General features: G+C 39.7%; 1 protein-coding gene across 2 annotated transcripts in view; it reads right to left on the bottom strand.

Annotated features, from left to right (window-relative positions):
• Positions 1-21,921, bottom strand: part of ASB3 (ankyrin repeat and SOCS box containing 3) — a 48,635-nt gene that overhangs the window by 22,413 nt on the left and 4,301 nt on the right. The window contains exons 2-7 of one of the 2 annotated variants that reach the window (XM_063301539.1): positions 21,681-21,815; positions 21,089-21,285; positions 17,688-17,846; positions 9,173-9,285; positions 7,708-7,843; positions 6,646-6,823 (exon numbers count right to left, since the gene is read on the bottom strand). In XM_063301539.1, the coding sequence (XP_063157609.1) occupies positions 6,646-6,823; positions 7,708-7,843; positions 9,173-9,285; positions 17,688-17,846; positions 21,089-21,284 (782 nt within the window). In that variant the 5' untranslated portion in view covers position 21,285; positions 21,681-21,815. The remainder of the gene's footprint in view (positions 1-6,645; positions 6,824-7,707; positions 7,844-9,172; positions 9,286-17,687; positions 17,847-21,088; positions 21,286-21,680; positions 21,816-21,921) is intronic. The other variant, XM_063301536.1, reaches the window with a different exon arrangement.

Here is a 21,921-nt window from a genome sequence, read left to right as displayed (position 1 = left end):
AGTTCTAGGTTTTTTAGTTGTGTGTGTTATGAAACAATGTTTTTTAGCTGTTTATTTTTTCTTTTTTCTTACTGGGATGTTTTATATATTTTGTTTTTTCTTACTGGGATATTATATATATATTCATCCCCCCCCCCTTACTGGGGATGATTTTATTCTATTTTTTTTTTTTGTAAGCCACTGGTAGTCAGAATGTTTCTGCAACATACACATTTAATAATAACATGTCTGTTTGTTTGTTTATTTATACAAATTTAAAGGCTGCCTATCTCCTGGTTACTGAGGGCAACTTACAATTAAAAAAATAAGAAAATTACAGAGAATGAAATAAGAATAGCCCAAACAAATTAATGAAAAAACCCATCCAACAGGGGACTTTAACATCATCCTGCCCCAAAGTCTGGGAGAATAGCCAGGTCAATAATAACAATAACAAAAATAACCCATTATTTCCTCCCAAGGTTTTGCATAAAGGATGCATTAGTCTTTTTTAATTATGAGACTGTTATTGTCAATGACTGTGATTCCTGTGACCACATTTGAGAAGCGCAGCACAGCTTCCGATGGGGAATGGTGGACTGAGTGGCTGGACTTAGCAAGCAAAGCTGACAACGCTGTAACGTTTTTTGGGCTCAGGCAAGTTCTCCTGAAGCCCAGAAATGTTTTCCAGATAAAGGAAAATCACCGGACAGCTGCTTGCAGCCAGAAGATCGCAAACAGTGTTTCGTGTTCTTTGCGTTCTTCTTGCAAGAGCCAGCTGAGAGGCGGGGACGTCATCATTTTCCAAGCTGCACTGTAGCCTTAAAGGGACACTAAGACCGGCCACCCCATTTCTAGATCACCAAATTTGTATTTTTTTTAAGTATATATATCCCAAGAGAGGCTTTCTACAGAAAGGAGAAGCTGGCTGTCTTGGTGCTTATCGTTATTTTTGGGATTACTTCTTAAAAACATTTTTTTTAAGTTTTGGATTTCATTCTCCTTTTCCAAATATAAAGGAGGATTGAGAGTAAACAATTGTCTTCCTGTCATTATTTCTGTATTAAATTTGAAGATATTAGCATTTTCCTACATGTTGAATTGGCTGATTTGAACCTGCAGCTTTCCGTTTTCACTTTCCCTTGGGAACTGTTTGCTTATCTCACTTTCGCTTGCATAAATACATTTTGGAACTTTTTCATATCCTAGACATTCACTGGTTAAGCTCCTAGGGGGCACCATAATCTACTACATGAGACATGGAGGATTTTAAAGAGATTTTTTCTGACTTCCACCAAGATTTTAAACAGATTTCTTCTGACTTTCACCAAGCTTTTATGCAAGATATTCAGGACATCATGGAAAATATGAAATTAAAATGTGCTATCAGGTTGGAGATGTGGTAGATAAAACTGAGGAATTCAACAGTGATAGAAATGTTTCTTCTAAGAGTGAGATTGGGATTTATATTGAGATGCTGGATAAACATCAGATAGTGGACTTGGAGAAATTTAAGGGGGAGAGAGAACTGCAGGCCACAAGTGAAATCGACTTTCTGGTGGAATGCCATGAAAAGAAGTTGGAATCTTTGAGGGGGGCAGTTGGGCTGTTTGATTCTTTGAAGAGAAAAGCTCTGTGCACATTGTGGGGATATGTAACTGCTCTGGTTTATTTTGAAGTGGGATAATGGTTGAAGAATGTCTATCTGGTTTGTTTTAAGGGTTTGATTGATGTCATTTGCTTTTAAAGATTTGGATTAAGATTATTAAGGTTTAAAAATGTGTTTCTTTGGATGGTTTTAAGGATCTGATTTAAGGTTACTGTTTTGAGTTGTCTTTGTTTTTTGGGTTTAGTTAGATTAAGATTATTAAAACTGTTGTATTATCAAGTATAATAGCAGACAATCAATATGCTTTTTAATTTGATTCTCATTTTAGACAGAGAAATGTATAGAATAGTGGTAGGAAGGGAATAATTAATGTGTTATCTTTTGGAGGGGAGAAAGATGTTTAGGAGGTTTATATGAACTTTTTTTTATTTTAATATAAGGGGGAGGAGTAACTGAACTTAATGATTTTTATTATGTGCCGAAGTGGAATGATTTATAGAAATAATGTGGTTTTAGTTTAATATACTTCAGCAAAGGATCGTTACCTTGTCGTGGTGCTGGAGCTTGAGCACCTCAATGATGCCATGAGCTAAACCGTGAAGGGCCACCCAAGACGGGAAGGTCATGACAGAGAGGTCAGACTAAATGCGATCCCTGGGGAAGGTAATGGCAACCCACCTCAGTATTCTTGCCGTGAAAACTAAATGGATCAGTACAACCAGAGATATGTCGGTATACCATCGGAAGATGAGACCCCCAGGTCGGAAGATGGTCAAAATGCTACTGGGGAGGAACAGAGGATGAGCTCAACTAGCCCCAGACGTGATGACGCAGCTAGCTCAAAGCCGAAAGGACGGCTAGCGGCCGACGGTGCTGGTGGTGAACGGCGAATCCGATGTTCTAAGGATCAACACACCATTGGAACCTGGAATGTAAGATCTATGAGCCAGGGCAAATTGGATGTGGTTATTGGTGAGATGTCAAGATTAAAGATAGACATTCTGGGCGTCAGTGAACTGAAATGGACTGGAATGGGCCACTTCACATCAAATGACCACCAGATCTACTACTGCGGACAAGAGGACCACAGAAGAAATGGAGTAGCCTTCATAATTAATAGTAAAGTGGCTAAAGCAGTGCTTGGATACAACCCAAAAAATGATAGAATGATCTCAATTCGAATTCAGGGCAAGCCATCTAACATCACAGTGATCCAAATATACGCCCCAACCACAAATGCTGAAGAAGCTGAAGTAGAGCAGTTCTATGAGGATCTGCAGCACCTACTGGACAACACGCCTAAAAGAGATGTTATTTTCATCACAGGAGACTGGAATGCTAAGGTGGGCAGTCAAATGACACCTCGAATTACAGGTAAGTATGGCCTGGGAGAACAAAACGAAGCAGGACACAGGCTGATAGAATTTTGCCAAGACAATTCACTCTGCATAACAAACACTCTCTTCCAACAACCTAAGAGACGGCTTTATACATGGACTTCACCAGATGGACAACACCGAAATCAGATTGATTACATCCTTTGCAGCCAAAGGTGGCGGACATCTGTACAGTCGGTAAAAACAAGGCCTGGAGCTGACTGTAGTTCAGATCACGAACTTCTTCTTGCACAATTTAGGATCAGACTAAAGAGATTAGGGAAGACCCACAGATCAGCTAGATATGAGCTCACTAATATTCCTAAGGAATATGCAGTGGAGGTGAAGAATCGATTTAAGGGACTGGACTTAGTAGATAGGGTCCCGGAAGAACTCTGGACAGACGTTGGCAGCATTGTTCAGGAGGCGGCAACAAAATACATCCCAAAGAAAGAGAAAACCAAGAAGGCAAAATGGCTGTCTGCTGAGACACTAGAAGTAGCCCAAGAAAGAAGGAAAGCAAAAGGCAACAGTGATAGGGGGAGATATGCCCAATTAAATGCAAAATTCCAGAGGTTAGCCAGAAGAGAAGGAATTATTTTTAAACAAGCAATGTGCGGAAGTGGAAGAAGACAATAGAATAGGAAGGACAAGAGACCTCTTCCAGAAAATTAGAAACATTGGAGGTAAATTCCAGGCAAAAATGGGCATGATCAAAAACAAAGATGGCAAGGACCTAACAGAAGAAGAAGAGATCAAGAAAAGGTGGCAAGAATATACAGAAAACCTGTATAGGAAGGATAACAATATCGGGGATAGCTTTGACAGTGTGGTCGGTGAGCTAGAGCCAGACATCCTGAAGAGTGAGGTTGAGTGGGCCTTAAGAAGCATTGCTAATAACAAGGCAACAGGAGACGACGGCATCCCAGCTGAACTGTTCAAAATCTTGCAAGATGATGCTGTCAAGGTAATGCATGCTATATGCCAGCAAATTTGGAAAACACAAGAATGGCCATCAGACTGGAAAAAATCAACTTATATCCCCATACCAAAAAAGGGAAACACTAAAGAATGTTCAAACTATCGAACAGTGGCACTCATTTCACATGCCAGTAAGGTAATGCTCAAGATCCTGCAAGGTAGACTTCAGCAGTTCATGGAGCGAGAATTGCCAGACGTACAAGCTGGGTTTAGAAAAGGCAGAGGAACTAGAGACCAAATTGCCAATATCCGCTGGATAATGGAAAAAGCCAGGGAGTTTCAGAAAAACATCTATTTCTGTTTTATTGACTATTCTAAAGCCTTTGACTGTGTGGACCATAACAAATTGTGGCAAGTTCTTAGTGGTATGGGGATACCAAGTCATCTTGTCTGCCTCCTGAAGAATCTGTATAACGACCAAGTAGCAACAGTAAGAACAGACCACGGAACAACAGACTGGTTTAAGATTGGGAAAGGAGTACGGCAGGGCTGTATACTCTCACCCTACCTATTCAACTTGTATGCAGAACACATCATGCGACAAGCTGGCCTTGAGGAATCCAAGGCTGGAGTTAAAATCTCTGGAAGAAACATTAACAATCTCAGATATGCAGATGATACCACTTTGATGGCTGAAAGTGAAGAGGAACTGAGGAGCCTTATGATGAAGGTGAAAGAAGAAAGTGCAAAAGCTGGCTTGCAGCTAAACCTCAAAAAAACCAAGATTATGGCAACCAGCTTGATTGATAACTGGCAAATAGAGGGAGAAAATGTAGAAGCAGTGAAAGACTTTGTATTCCTAGGTGCAAAGATTACTGCAGATGCTGACTGCAGTCAGGAAATCAGAAGACGCTTAATCCTTGGAAGATGAGCAATGACCAATCTTGATAAAATAGTTAAGAGCAGAGACATCACACTGACAACAAAGGCCCGCATAGTTAAAGCAATGGTGTTCCCTGTAGTAACATATGGCTGCGAGAGCTGGACTATAAGGAAGGCTGAGCGAAGGAAGATCGATGCTTTTGAACTGTGGTGTTGGAGGAAAATTCTGAGAGTGCCTTGGACTGCAAGAAGATCCAACCAGTCCATCCTCCAGGAAATAAAGCCAGACTGCTCACTTGAGGGAATGATATTAAAGGCAAAACTGAAATACTTTGGCCACATAATGAGAAGACAGGACACCCTGGAGAAGATGCTGATGCTAGGGAGAGTGGAAGGCAAAAGGAAGAGGGGCCGACCAAGGGCAAGATGGATGGATGATATTCTAGAGGTGACGGACTCGTCCCTGGGGGAGCTGGGGGTGTTGACGACCGACAGGAAGCTCTGGCGTGGGCTGGTCCATGAAGTCACGAAGAGTCGGAAGCGACTAAACGAATAAACAACAACAACAAAGTTTAATATAGAGTAAGAGATTGATTATGGAAAATCTTTGTATATCCTTGCTGTTTAAAGTCGGAAGCCACATCCTTTTGTAAATTTGAAAAAAAATTCTCTCATGGTTTTGCACCTTCTTAGTTCTTTTTTCCTTCTTTGTAGTTTTTTGGGGGGGAGTCGTAGTTTTACTCTTCTCTTGAAACTTAATAAAATTTATTTTTAAAAAAAGAAGCACAGCACATGCTCTGCATGCAGATGGTCCAACCTCTGGCAGCTCTGGTTTAAAAAATGAAGCGTCAGGAAATGGGAAAGGAAGTGTTTGGCTAGAAAGCAGCTGCTTCTCAGAGTTAGTAACGGACAAATAACCTGATCTGATGAAAAGCAGCTTTCTATATTCCCAAAGGGTTCTAATTTTCTGTATTGCCAAGTGAGTATCTACACAAGATTTTTGTCATAATTTACTGTATGTAACTTTTCCACTTGGTTCACAAATACATGAGGGTACATCAAATACCCTAAAGGAAGGGGACTTCCATTCATACAACAGGGTTTCCACTTGCTCCCCATTTGTCTCCAAAATCTGCTCCAGGCAATTTCACAGGTATTGAAGGAAAATTCAGGGAATGTGCAGGGAGAACAAGAGGAAGAAGAGATCTGCTTTGGGAGGGAAATAATCATGTTCTTACTGTTTACTTCAAAAGGATAACCTTTCCTTTGCCCTGCTTTTCTTTCTATGCTGTGTGAATGCCTCACAATGAACTGCAGGTTTGTTCTTTTGCTTCTGATCAAAAGCACGAGATTTAGGGCTCTAAATTTTCAATCCAAACATTTCTATTTTCTGGAATTCTCCTAATACACATAAAAACTCAAGGACAAATCCTGTCATTCAGGAATCATCAGGGCAACCATGACACCTTGACTCATTCCACAGAAATATCAAACTAAGACACATTTATTACTTTTACCCCACATATTACATCAGAAGACATCTCACCTCAACTACTTATCAAGACATTTAAATCATAAATATATAAAAAGCAATGAAGAAAATGAAAAGCCCAAAATATCAAATTAAGAAAAACATATTAAGTAAAATTGGCTTCACTACCAGTCAAAATCAGAGCACATAGAAAACTGATTAATCAATTGTAAAAATTCTGAAAGATTAAATAACTTCTAATATTGCTTAGAAAATGTATTCATAAATAGGAAAGCCATGTTCCCACAATTCAAAATATTTTATTTCATAATTTATGCCTGGCGTATCTTCCTTTATGGAACTCAAGACTTAGCAGAAATTAAGAGCAACTTTTTCATACCACCTACTTGCTATGTCCCATTTGTGCTGCTGCATGGATAGGTAGCTGCCATTCCTCTTCATTGCAGTATAGGTTTGGATTGGCTCCTTCGGCTAGTAACAGCTCCACACATTGATCATTGCCCTCCTGGGCCGCAATGAATAGGGGTGTGGCCTGATCTTTTGCTTGACAATTGACATTTGCTCCTGATAAGGGAATTTTAATAAATTGATAAAGACTGACCAATGCAGATGCTCCTCCCTTTCAATGGTCCACTGAAACTTATTTTTATACCTCTATGCTTAGATAGGAACTAGTACTGGAAGTACTATAAGGTTGCTGAATCTTATAGGACTATCTACAAATCAGCAACAGTATCAGTTTCTATCCACGCACAGAGTATTAAAATGCTCATCAAACACTGTGGCCTCACTTCCCTTGGGAGCAACATTCACCACTCCATTCCATCTCCAAAAGCCCTACAGAAGAGCCAACTCTTTACTGCCCCCTGGAATAGCTACAGGGATAGGAGCATCCTTATTTCCAGGTTCAGGTAGGCATTTATTTTAACACAGTAAAATTAAGCAAGATTAAGATTCAGACTATGAACATTGTAGTACAAAAATGCACATAACTTCTGATAATAGACTCAAGAGATAGGAATATCCCATAATCCTAATTACTTCACATATGTCCCAACTGCTCATTGGTTTTTGGCTATTACCATTGCCTATTCCCAGCTCAAATTCTTTATTGCCTAACCTGGAGTTTCTCAACTGGGGTTCAGTGGAACCCTAAGGTTCTATGAGAGGTTGCCAGATGTTCCATGAGAGATTGTTATTGGGAAAAAAAGGTCATATAAAGTTGACCATAAACACATCATTTGGTCTCATCATACAACTAGAGATGTGTATAACTGGTCAAACTCTGTTGCCCACATGGTGTGCTATCCTGCCAGTCAGTCCCTGGATCAAGAAGCTTAACAGAAAATAATGAACCAATAGAATATTCTATCTGCTACAATTCACCCCCAGTCTCTACCAATGAAATCCACTTGATGACTGTAGCTTTGCAGAAATCAAGAAGTTACCATATGATATAAGTATCCTTAAACATTCCAGCTTTCCATATTGTGCAGCAATAAATAAAGGCGTGATCCCAAAGTCATCCACAGACTCTTTGTCAGCTCCTTCATCCAGGAGTAGTTTCAGTATTTCAGGATAATTCTGAAGTGGGAAAAAGACTGGTTGTTAAATATGGGTGTAAAACTGAAATCTTGCCATTTTGGTTATTATTTGTAGCCAGTTCCTTGGTCCCTTCAAAGCTAAGTTCAGCTGACCTGCTAGTCCATTAAATATTGCCAGTGACAACTGAGAACACACACAGTGGGACACAGGTATAAGCCAAAAAAGATTTACAGGATTGCCATTTTATAACACAGACTTTTGTTTCTTGTAACATTTAATTCTGCTCAAGTGAATGGCTGATTTACAAAATAATTTTTAAAACAGCAGCTCCCATGGGAGAAAAAAACCCAAACTGACTCCATAGGAAGACTTGTCCATCTAGCCTTTAAGACCTATAAAAGCCAAATATCAGAATAACTGAAGAAATCAAAGCAACAGAATAAATCAAAACAGGATTTGAGTTAAATGGATATGGGCTGACTAAAAATCTAACAATCTCTCAGGAAGATCTTAAAGGCATACATGGGGAGGGAGGGAAGAAAGGAAGGAAGGAGGACATTAAATAAAAGGGATTTCATCAAAATTTAACTTCTAGTCAAAACAAATCCCCATTGCTTAGAATTCTCACTGGTTTAGACCCAGAGATGTTACTGCAAAATTTTGCTCATGCAACGGGGCTTTCCTAACTCCTCACATCCCTTAACAGCTTCTTCCTTTCAAAATGGCACAGAAACAGAAACAAAGCTGAATCGAGATAAGGAATTCAGAAGAATTCAGCACAGCAATTTCTGAAAGCAGAAGCCCTTTCCCACTTGTACAAGAATACCTGGATACAAGTAGTTGATTTCAACAAGATTTGCCTGCCACAACCCAAAGAAGTCGTTATAAAAATTGCTATTATCATACTTAGAACTGTGGAATATAAAGATATTGCAAATATCAGAATACAGTCTGATACTACACCAAAGAACTGAAGAGCTGGGCAGTCTATCCCAGGAACCATTGGCTGGTGTTCACTTTTTAAATACCAAAACTTACGCCAGTTTTCTGAAGGTCTCAGTGCAATGGGATAAAACAATTATTTCAAGTGAATTACTGTTCAATAACAGAGTTATCACCCATGTAATGTCTGATCATTTCTTAAATGTGTGTAATACTTTCTTTATTCAAAATGTATACTGTTTCGTACTCTCTTCAGCTCCTGCCATATTCAGGATCATCATTTGCATTTAGACTGAGTTTTCTGCACTACACTGTCATAAATCAGAAAAGCAAATGGCTTGCAAAGACTACACAAAACTGCTCTTTAAAGAAGAGAGAGTAAAATTTTTATTTATATGGAAATGAAATTATGGATTTATAGATTACCTGAAAAGCAGCCTGGTGCAAAGAATTCCATTCAGACCAGCAGTGGGATCCATTAAGATTGGCTCCATGTTGAAGGAGAAGCTTAACCACATTAGTATGTCCATTTTCAACAGCTTCAAAGAGTGGGTTAAAAGCTATTATTATTATATATTCATCTTAATCACCACCATCATCAAGAATGTAATTCCTCATCCACTATGAAGTCAGAACTAATTCTCTAAGTGGCCCTGCAATATTACACAAGCTATACAAGCATAGTGCTCTGCTTCCTTTATAAAATAAATTTCATTCCTGAGAGATGCTTGCTATTGAATAAAAGATTTATGAATTCCAATACTGCCACTGATAACTGCATTTTAGGAATGTAAGATACTATGTGCAGGGATAACAGGATTCCTATGCTGGAAGATCTGCACTGTTTCCAGTTGCTTACCGAACACAATTTAGGTGCAAGTATTAACCCTTAAAGTCCTAAATGGCTTAGGGCCTGACTATTTAAGGGTTCATGTCTGTTATGAACCTGTCTGACCATTCAGAAATGTGGGAGACACCCTTCTGAATATATGCCTGTTACAGGAGGCCCATTTTTGTGGTTCATGGGAAAGGACGTTTTTCTGTATTGCTCCCACACTATGGAAAGCATCCCTTTGGGAGCTGATCTGGCCCCCACACATTACTTTAAAAGTCTATTTAAGATTCATCTCTTTCATTAGGCTTTCAGTTAACTAATTTTAGGATTACTTTTAAATGCATATGTTTAACTTTTTAGTTTCTGAATTTTCTTAATTTTGTTGCCTTGAGTACTCAATTGAATAGAAAGGTGGAGTTTAAAACAGGGAGGCAGGACCCATTCGATTGGTCCGCCCCCGGTGACTGATGGACCCAGTGAGGTTTCAGAGGGAGCTGGGGGAGGTGCCCAGGGATCTGCTGCACGGTCCAGCGGAGGCCCTGGCTGCTGCCTGGAACAGGGAAGTGGCCGGGGCCTTGGACAGGATTGTGCCTGTGCAGCCTCTCTTGCCTCATCCAACCCGACACTCCCCGTGGTTCACAGAGGAGCTGAGAGTTTTGAAGAGGCTTAAGAGATGCCTAGAGAGCCGCTGGAGGAAGACAAAGACCGAATCCAACCGAACACAAGCTAGGGCCATTATTAAGGCCTACCTTGTGGCAGTAAGAGTGGCAAAACGGCAGTATTTCTCTGCTCTTATTGCATCTGCAGATTGCCGTCCAACAGCCCTGTTTAAGATCACACGTACCCTTTTGGGGAAGGTGGGCCCAGTGACCCACCTACAGGGCCGTGCGGAAGAGTTTTCTGAGCATCTGCAGGATAAAATCACTCAGATCCGGTCTAAGTTGGACTCCATGCGTGAAGCAGGGTCTGTGGAGATACCAAGGGAACGTTTTAGCCTTGTTATCTGGGAGCAGTTTGATCTGGACCCGAGGAAGTGGACAGGATCCCCCGGATTGTGAATATCACCACCTGTTATTTAGATCCATGCCCCTCCTGGCTGGTGAAAGCAGCTCAGGAGGTGATGTGTGGTTGGGTCCAAGCGATGATAAATACATCCTTGAATGAGGGGGTGTTCCCGGTCGCCTTTAAGGAGGCACTGGTGCGCCCCCTCCTCAAGAAGCCATCTCTGGACCCAACCGTGCTGGACAATTTTCGTCCAGTCTCCCACCTCCCCTTTTTAGGGAAGGTGGTTGAGAAGGTGGTGGCGTTACAACTCCAGAGGGTCCTGGAGGAAACGGATTATCTGGACCCCTTTCAGTCAGGTTTCAGGCCAGGATATGGGACAGAAACTGCATTGGTTGCACTTATGGATGATCTCTGGAGGGAGCAGGATGGAGGCAGTGCATCCATCCTTGCTTTCCTTGACCTCTCAGCGGCCTTCGATACCATCGACCATTGGGACGGCTCAGGAAGTTGGGGGTGCGTGGCGTAGTTCTGCGCTGGTTCACCTCCTTCCTCCAGGGCCGGCCCCAGTCAGTGGTGATAGGAAAGGAGAGATCCAGCCCTTGACCCCTCCATTGTTGGGTGCCGCAGGGTTCGGTTCTCTCTCCTCTTTTGTTTAACATCTACATGAAACCACTGGGTGAGATCATCCGTCACCACGGGTTGAGGTATCATCAGTATGCTGATGATAGCCAATTATACATCTCTATCCCGGGTGGGGTAAGTGATGCAGTGACTGCCCTTTCTCGGTGCCTGGGGGCTGTGGGGGTCTGGATGGGGAACAACAGGCTTCAACTGAACCCTGGTAAGACGGAGTGGCTGTGGGTTGATGGGGCTTCATCTTCCGGAAAACTGTCATCTTTAGTTCTGGATGGGGTGGCACTGCCCCAGACAGACTCAGTGCGTAATCTGAGGGTTCTCCTGGACTCATGACTCCTGCTCGAAGAGCCAGGAGGGCCTTTGTGCAACTTCGGGTTGTGTGCCAGTTACGCCCGTTCCTGGATCGTGAAGCCCTCCGAACAGTCACTCACACCCTGGTTATCTCCCATATAGACTACTGCAATGCGCTCTACATGGGGCTACCCCTGAAGAGTATCCGGAAGCTTCAGCTGGTGCAAAATGCAGCCGCATGGGCTATTTTTGGTGCACCTAGGTGGGCACATATAACACCATTGCTGCATGAGCTGCACTGGGTGCCAGTTTGCTTCTGGGTCCAATTCAGGGTGTTGGTTATTACCTTTAAAGCCCTACATGGCATGGGGCCAGGTTACCTGAGGGGTCGTCTCATCCCCATTACATTGGCCTGCTCCACCCAATCATCCAGAGAGGGCATGTTACGCACCCTGTCCATAAGAGAATTTTATCTGGCAGGGTCCAGGAAGCAGGCCTTCTCTGTGGTGGTCCCCACTCTCTGGAATATCTTGCCCCCGGAGGTGAGGTAGGCCCCTTCACTCCTGACCTTCCGGAAGGCCCTGAAGACCTGGTTTTGCCGTCTCGCCTGGGGCAGGAAAGTGAATAACCATTCTTGGGGGTGGCTCGCACCCTACAGTCCCTCCCACCAGCCTGGATTTTACATCTCTCTTGGATTTTATTTATTTATTGTGTTTTATCATAATTGTTTTATGTGATTTTAATGTTTATGTTTTATGTGGGATTTTATTGTAAACCGCCCAGAGTCCCTCTTCTGGGGGAGATGGGCGGTGGCTAAATTTGATATATATAAATATAAATATAAATATAAATATAAATATAAATATAAATATAAATATAAATATAAATATAAATATAAATATAAATATAAATATAAATATAAATATAAATATAAATAAAAACAGATCTGGGACGCTGATCTGACCATAGCAAGTATCTATTAAACTAGTGAACAATTTGCTTCACTGCAGCCTTCCCAGTTAACACTCGTGGACCTCTTACAAAACATAAATCTTCACGCACCCAATCTAGCACAGCGCAACCTAACCTTCCCTAAGTTGAGAATCACATTCTTCAAAACTAGATTCAATATTCTTCCATCTGCACTACTCCAAGGCAGGTATAACAAAGTCCCTATAACTGAGCATATCTGCCCATGAGGTGAAGAGGAAGTAGAAACCATCTCCCACGTACTGCTACACTGTAAATTTTACAGGGATATCAGGTCAATCTACATTTTGTCCCTAATAGATAAATTCCACGGGCAATTTTTACATGAACTATCTACTTCAGGATCTAAAATCATACATTACTTGTACAGTTGCCAAATTCTGTGTTGCTGCAATGAAAATAAGACAAAACCAGACAAAGAAATAACTCCCTATTTTAAAAAGTACTTTTAAATTTGAAATATCTTAATTAATAAATTGTCAGGGGATATATATTTTTCCTTTCATAATTCCTAATGTTCTAGGCTCACCCCACTAAGGTAACAAATATATTAATATAGTAATAGCAGAGTGAACGCTATATTATTATGTGATATATCTTATTGGTCAGTAGTATATTATTGTACTTCTTTGTTTTACTTTGCTTTTCTCCTTTTAAATTTTGCTGGTCATTGACTGAATAAATATGATTTGAATTCCCAGTTAACCTGTCCAGCTAAGCTCCACCCCTAAAGTTGTGTTTTCTTCTTTCTTTGTTCTTCCTCCTAATGTGCTCTCTGCTCAGTTGGCTAATGCAATAGATCAGAAAGCCCTTGACTTTACAGGTTAACTGCTGGTTCAGTTGCCACAAGCTCCTGACCTCTAGACTCAGATTTAGTAGCAGGAACCTGCCCCAGTTCTCCATATAATGATACAACCAGCCCATCCTTCTTAGACTTTAACCTCAAGGCTGCAGCAACCATTTTCTGAAAGGAAAACATATATACATGGGTGGGCAACTGTAGCATATTTGTAGTTTCCTATTTTAATTGGGGGGGTTTTGCTACCACAAAACTAAAAAGAAATATTATTAGCTTATCTTCCTAACAGCACATCATGGATCTCATCTCTGGCAACAAATGCAATTATTGTACAGCAGTTTTTCATTCATGCTAAGGCAGCTTTGGAAACATCAGCATCTCTGCAGTCATTTTCTGCAGTTTCATCAGCAATTCAAGATCTTACCTACAGATAGCACCAAGATTTAAACAGTATCTTTGCATGTGCATTATATGAAATGTGCAAACTGGCCAAAAACATATTTAGAGAATGTTTATTTTTCTAAAATGATGTAATGAAAATTTCCTAAATGCTTATATTAACTGTGCCATTCTCTCCCACAATAAGAAAAGATTTTTGAAAATTATGAAAATGCTATATTGGAAATACAGTTAAAATCAAGTAGATTCTATGAATTTTATCCAGTGTTCAGTTCACTAGTAGAAATCTTATAACTGGCAAGATTCTCTTTATTCCATTTTCCCCGATATGCCAAATTTTACCCAGAAAGTTGGGTGGTCTTCCAGATCAGATTTGAGAGGTAGGGAACAGAATGGAGAAAAACCAAGAGAAATTGACATACACAAGCAGCATATGTAGGATATATGTCAAAGAGAACATAAATTCACAACTCTAGGAAAAGGGGATGAATACTATAAAAACATGCTTCATTGACAGCAACAAGGAAGATTACAGTGAAAAAGTGGTGAGTGGAAGATGGAGATACAAGGTCCAACAGTGGCAAGTGTTTCTAAAGGATCAGTTAACTTTCTCAATACATATATAGGAAAACTGCAACTAATTTATTCCTGGAAATATGACAGTATTTTTCAATACATTTTCTAAACAGGGATGAGATCTTAAGAGAATGTGAAACATTGGAAAACAATACAAATTAAGGATAAATACTTGTTTTTCTTCCATGATAATTAATGAAACAATGCAAAAACGTATGTGAAAATAAGTTTGAAAGGTTTTTTGGGATATATGAGCAACAAAGTGTTTATAAATTTAACAGACTTTTTAAAAACTAAATAAAGCAATCGTGATTCTAAATTACCATTTTACTGATTGCTCTAGGAAATCAATGGACTATGAAGAAGCACAAGGGTTTTATGATTTTTATAAATTGTGGAGGTTCATTACTATCATATACAGTATGGGTGGGAGAGTTAAAAAGGCACTGTTAAGAACTGTATCTTTAAAGAAACTTTGTATGATCTAAAAAGTCAAACAAAGGAAGAACTGAGAATATATTAGTTCTCTCCAAGTTTTTGCTTATCTAATTATTGCACTGCCAAGCACTGCCAAGGCAGTTTCTTTTCCACATTAAGCCAAGAATTTGCCTTGACTGCTTTTAATTCTCAGTGTAGACTTGACTCTCCACTGATCTATTAACTGCCAGTCCATAATCCCAAATCCCTACACTTCAAGAAGTTGCAAAGTCAGGAACTCTTTGAAAACAGATTTTATTATGGCTGAGACCAAGGAACAACAAAGGCCACAACAGTAAAGAAACGTGGGACAGGATTTCTAGAAGTAACCAAAAGTCGTTTTATCTTAGTTCAATTGAGAACCTATGGCTTTTAGGCTGATTTTCAGAGCCTTCTTGTAATGCCTTGCTCTGAATGGAGTTTTGAAAAAGAGGTGTCTCTTTTCAGAGACAATGTTCTTTTTTTATCATTTGAAACCAAAAGAAAGACATCAAAACATCAAACTTCCTTTTAATAAACAATCTGAAACCAAAGCAGGTTTTGTACTGATTCAAGACTACCTAGCACTCACGTATATTATAAAATGAACCTTTGTGGAGTTTATTATATATTTTCTACCATCATATTTTATAAGACACACCAGAACCATATCTATCTTATACTGAGCGGCACTATGACTTCTAGACTGGGGAATGAATATATGTTTGCTTTTCTGTAATTTTAAGGTAAAGAATGAAAGAGAGTTGTTTTATGTCTACTGATGTACAGCAATATTACACTATACTAGCCAGTTAGTAATGTGGATATTGGGAATAAATTAAAGTTTTCTGTCAGAGCATTCTAATCTATAATAGATCATTGCAACCAGCAGTAAATCTCTACTTAAGAAACAATTTTCCACAATGCAGAAATATAGTTCTCTCAGGTTAATTCTAGCCTGTGGGCTAGAAACTCAGCTTGTTCCCCATTGATGAGTGGAGAATTATTAAATTCCGAAACTGGTGTGGTCAACCAGAAGTCTTTTCTCAATCTTGGCATCCTCTAAACCTATGGCTTTGTCTCCTTCTCTGCCGGAAATCTGATCCTTTAGCCAAAAGGTCTGAGTGATAACCAATGAAAATATAAGACATAATGCAAGCATATGCAGAGACAGCTACCAGGCCAAGATTCACTCAACAAATTCTATTCCTTCCAGCAGCATACAATCACTCTCAACCCATCTTGTGATTTCCCTTATTACTGATTCCCTTATTACTGATATCCTCATATTTTTGCAGCCCACCCAGGGACCTATTACATGGTTCTGCGTTTCCAGTAAAGGATTCTGCACAAGAAAATTTCTTCCTTAGCAAAAGTATCACTGAATCGTCAAAACAACTGCTGTAATTCATAAGAGAATACAGTGAGTTTAAGCTGTTTAAAATCAATTCAGCATTTTTCCTGCTCCTTGGATAACACTGACACCTGCCGGCTCATTCTCAGCAGTTGGTTCCTCCCTATTTAAAGATTGTCATTATTTCCATTAATCCTGTGATTAATGTTCAGTTACTGAGTAATCCTCCAAATGTTTCACAACCTTGCCCTTCTAATACAATCTGTGAGAGTAAACCGTGGGGTATGGGCCTAAGAGCTTAAATGAGACACCTTTTCTTCCTTTTCAAAGCACTTAGCTCAAAAAAAAAGGCCCAACAGAATTTTGCCCACTTGTACATGGAAATGGTATTCAGTTTTGTAAGGAGGCAATTTCCCTTTGAAAAATGGCAATAGACGTATTAAACAACATATAAGAAATAAGAAATAGCCTTTATCTGAAATATGATGAAAATCATCTATCCTGCTTTTAATTCAAAGCAAAATAAACATCTGGTTTAGCAACAGAAAAAGATAATACCAATTAAAGCAACAAGGGTGAAGTCAAGTCTTTAATACTGTCCTTGTTATGTGGCACCCAGAGCTTTTCTGAACATAACTGCCAACAATCAAGTGGCTCTGGTTCCTGGTACCCTGATGCAGGAAACATCCAAAAATTATCTAAGCCCCAAAGTAGGCTCATCATCGTTAGAATAAGGGGGGGGAAAGCAAGAAACCTTCAAAACACAAGGAAAAGAACCAAAAAGCTTGGGCTGCATACAGTGCCATTTACTTTGCATAATCATTCCACCATGGTCCTAGCGCTACAGATTCTCCTGCCCTGTGTGAGCCTTTCGGCTTTTTTAACAGGTGAACCACAGCATAAAACACATGCATACACACTGAATCACAAACCTCGCTTTTGAAAACTGTTCCAAGACCCAAATATGTTTTACTGTCAAGAACGAACACCTACGTTGAAAAGACAAAACCAAATTACCTATCCAGAATTACCTTACGCAAAATCTTTCTAAAATAGCAGCAACTGTGAACCATAGAAATTGAATGAATGAATGAATGAATGAATGAATGAATGAATGAATAAATAAATAAATAAATAAATAAATAAATTTGCCCAACACTTCAAACTGAAGAGCACTGGACAATCCTGGAGGGGGAAATGGCAAACTACTTCCATAATGTTGTCAACAAAACCGCACAGATGTGTCCATGCACTTCCCAAGTTCAACTCAGTTTACCTTTTCTAAAGTAACCAAAGTTATGGTTGAATTTGCCTTTGTAAACAAAAATTTCCTGCAAACTGATAAAGGAAGTAATCCAATAACAGCTATGTTGCAGAATATTCAAGAACTATGAATTCTGACTAGCTGAAACTTTGTACTAATATAAAGTAATGATGGCATCTTTTGTCATTTTTATATTTGCATTTGTTTATGCCAGAGCACACAACTAGTACAACTAAAGTGATGATGATCAGTTATGAAAGGAAGAAATTTGGAACATCTAAATTTGAGGATTATTTACCTGCATAACTCTTAAAAGTTTGGTAACAGTACACTCACCGAGAAATAAAGGTGTGGTGGCATCATTAGTGAGCTCATTAGGATCTGCACCAGATTCCAGGAGAACAGCAGCACATTCCAAGCTTCCCCTACTTGCAGAAAGATGTAGTGGACAAGTACCCTCAAATGTTTTGGATCTTATGTAGTTAGCAGAGGGTGCTGGAAATGATAACATAGAAAATAACCTTACAAAACGTCCCACCAAACTTATATATATTGAAATGGGATCAGTAACATTATTTGTCAGCATGTGAAACAGAACAGAAACAGAGAAAGAACACAGAAAAATATTATAGGATGCTAAAATGGGCTTTAGTGCTTTATAGTGCAAGAGAGAGTCAATATTTTGAATGCTCTACCTTGCAGAACACACAAAAAATATACATCCTCCACTAAGTAGAAAACAATACACAAGAAAGAGTTGGAGAAGTTCTTTTAAAAAAAAAAAACAGTCCAAAAGTGCCATTTCCCACCTCTCCGTATCTGCAGTCTATCTACATAAATAGATGAGATCACAATGTGGCGGCAAAGCATGTGCTTCTCACATAAAAGGTTCCAGTTCACATCTTCACCTAAAAAAATTGTAACTGCTGCTCTTAGGAGGAAATTCTGAGCTACTTGGACAAACACTATGACCTAGTATAAGACAGCTTTCTACTGCCTAATCTAAATTTGTAAAAGAGAGGAGCACAAGTTTTTTTTGGGGGGGGGGGTTATCTACCAGAAACTCTGTGTCCTGCCAGCTTTCCCTTGAGAAGGTAAAGACAGTCCTTGACTGGAAGGCATTCCCTTACAGTGCCATTTTAGAATGCAATTGGATTGCATTTTAGCTGTTTTTATTAATTATTTAATTATGTTCTTGTCTGTAATATTATGTAATCTTAAAGTATTGACTTTACAGCTGGAAGTAGTACTGAACTATAATGCAATGTTGGATTTTGATATCAAGAGACGACAGCCTCTCCCCGATTACATCAGCCCGCCCATTACATCTGGCAGAGAAAGCAAGTTGCAGGTACCATCAGCTAGGGACGTACAGTTGGTGGGTCCCAGGCGATGGGCCTTCTCTGCTGTGGTGTCTGCCTTATGGAACATTCTTCCCCCCAAAATTAGATTAGCTCCATCCCTTTTGACATTTCAGAAGTTCCTCACACATATTATCAAGACCTGGTTATGTCAGCAGCCCTGGGGCTCCCAGGGAACCGGAGACATGCTTAGATGGCTCCATTGCTGAGGTGGCTATTGTAATGACTGCCCACTCAGTTTCTCATTAAATCCAATTCATACGTGTTAAGTAGAAATCTCTTTAATGGAGTGTAGTGTGCAGTACAGTGAAAAAGTTGCGAAGAGAAGTTCCTGCGCTTTGTCCAAGTTAAACAGCCCAATGAACTCAACCCCCTCCCCCTTCTTTGGTATGCAGCCCCTCTTTTCATGCCAGTTCGTTCAGTTCTGTACAGATGTCTGCAACGGCTCTGCCGGGTGACCTTGGATGCCAGAGATAGTCCAAACAAGATGCCTTCACACTCCTGGCTTGTCTCCCTCCCACTACTACTGACTCACAAGTCTCAACCCGTGTTGATTCCATTCAGGCATGCAAGTCGGATCAGATGTTCTGGGAATATTTGATCTGGGAGCATGACAGCTATTCTTCTCTCTTTGCCTAGGATTTGTATATTTTGTTTTTTATATTATTTGTCTTTGAATATTGATTCTTATATTTTTATATTCGTTTTCTATATGTGCTGTTTTTATTGGATTGTTGTACGCTGCCCAGAGTCACTTTTGGTGAGATGGGTGGCCATACAAGTCTGATAAATAAATAAATAAGTCATAGTCCCTAACATTCAATTTATGGCTCCCAAAATTAGTTAGTTCTTCCTTTCTTGGTCATTTGTGGGGCACTTAAATGCCTTCTAAATACTTCCTCAAATTAAAAAAAAATGAGGGCCAAATTTGCTCCTCTCTAGTGCCATAAGGTCATCAGATACAACTTTTGCATCCCCAAAGATGGAATAATATGTGGCTTCCAGGATATAAGTTTGCATTAAATTTAAATTTAGCAAAAGTCATGATGTCAAGAATCCTCTCATGAAGGAAATGAATCAGATTGTATATCTTGGTTCTTTAAAACAGCCTGAGAAAAACAGAACTCATTTTATTAAGATAAAGGTTCAGTTTGCATGTAACATCACATTGTGGCTTGGTGTTACATCAGCTAGCTTAGGGCTGCCCTCTCTTTTTCCCCCCAATTCTCCTGCTTTCTACACTTGAAGAACATAAGAATAGTCCTGCGGGGTCTGTTTGGTATAGTGGTTAAGGCATCAGGCTAGAAACCAAGAGACTGTGAGTTCTAGTCCTGCCTTAGGCACAAAGCCAGTTGGGCCAGTCACTCTCTCTCAGCCCTGGGAAGGAGGCAATGGCAAACCACTTCTGAAAAACCTTGTCAAGAAAGCTGCAGGCACTAGTCCAGGCAGTCGCCAAAAGTCAAAAACTGACTTGAAGGCACTATATACACATACACATATATCAATGGTACGTTCTCCATACTTGCAAAGCTTTTCTTGCTGGACAGGTGTTGACTTTTTCAGCTTTTTAAAACTCTTATCCTGAAAAATATAGTTGACTGAAGAACAGAGAAAGTGTCCTTCCCTGACTTGCTGCATTGTTGTAAGATTGGGGTGTTATCAAGATGACCTCACAGGAACCCTTCCAACTCTTGACTTAAAAATTTCAGTAAGTATAGGTCTCACTAGGAATGCTATAAAAGATAGCTCAAAACCTGTCAAAAGAGAGTCAAGAGATGGCAAGATATGATGATGCCTTCCAATGGGATACACAGGCAATTGGCAGGTATGATTTATCTATTTTTCATCAACTAGATATCTGATGGAAAATAGGAGTCAGTTGGAGAGCTAATATTGTAAAGTATAATTTTATCCTCATCGTATATATATTTGTAAATAAGTGGCTGTGATCTCCTTTAAAATCAGGGGAAGGCAATCATGGAAATGGAGACCACACAGTATTTCAGCCTCCAAGGAACACAGTAGCAATGGAGACACTACAGGGGGAGAGGAAAATATTTGGCCAGATTTTGGAGGAGTTAAGATTAGATGTGTTAAGCAATGCTGGAATCCTAATGCACCTGTTTTGCTCCTTACTTGGATAGGAAAAAAAAATTATGATGCCAAATTTTGACATTTTGATCCTTGAATATCAGTATTTCAAGCTGGTGAGAGTGTGGTATAAGGGTCAGGTGTTAGGAACTTCATGTAACTTCTGGACTTTCAACTGTTCTAAAGAAACTGAACTCTTGAGAAAATCTGGAGCCTCTGAAAATCCCCATTACTCTGAAACAGAAAGCACATAAATATCACTATTGCTGATATGTTTCTCCTTACCTGCTTGAATTAAAAGCTTTAGACATTCATTTGTGTTGTGAAATGTAGCTTCATGAATAGCCATCCAACCTCTGTTATCAGGAACATCTATGCTGTATCCTTGTTTGATTAGTTTCTTCAAATGTTTGATACTGCCTTCTCTGGCTGCAAGCCCAACAGCTGAACATCTATCAGAATAGGCTTCTGTAAAATCCATCCTAACAAAATGGAGGAGGAGGAGAAAATGAAAAGGTATATCCCATGAAATTAATGGAAATAAGGAAAACAACAATGTATTATCTCAATAAAGTTTACAACTCTTTAGAATATAAATCTACACTAACATATCTGATAGGTGCCTCTACAATAAATTCATTTGCAGAAAGTATTAAGAACACCAGAAGGCTATGCCAAGGGTATATACACCCAGCAGGATCACCTAAGGCATGAAGGTCATCCCAGCTAAAGCAAGCAGAAACCTGTATCAGGCAGCAGCAATGTAGGAAAATGCTGGAAGGGGATGATCACTTTAGTAACAATGGTAAAAGCATCTTTTCATATTGTATGGAAGAAGACAATGGTAAAGCACTCCTGTGTTTTATTAGACAACTACCTGGATAGGTGACTGACAATATACAGTCTGACATTGGGCCTCTCAGGTCAGATGGCACTCAACATGCCACTGAGGAAGAGCTGAGGTTTTTCGGTGATGTTCATGTCAGATTAAATTCTTCAGGACATCTAGTCACTGATGGTGCCACACAGGAAAAGAAAATGCAAAAAAGCAAAGACAGAATTATAGTGGGAAATGGAACATAAGAAGCATGAACATGGGAAAGTTCAACTCAGTGAAA

Source organism: Candoia aspera, chromosome 1, assembly GCF_035149785.1.
Source record: "Candoia aspera isolate rCanAsp1 chromosome 1, rCanAsp1.hap2, whole genome shotgun sequence".
NCBI classification, from domain to species: Eukaryota; Metazoa; Chordata; class Lepidosauria; order Squamata; family Boidae; genus Candoia; species Candoia aspera.
This window is presented reverse-complemented; position numbering and strand designations above follow the sequence as displayed.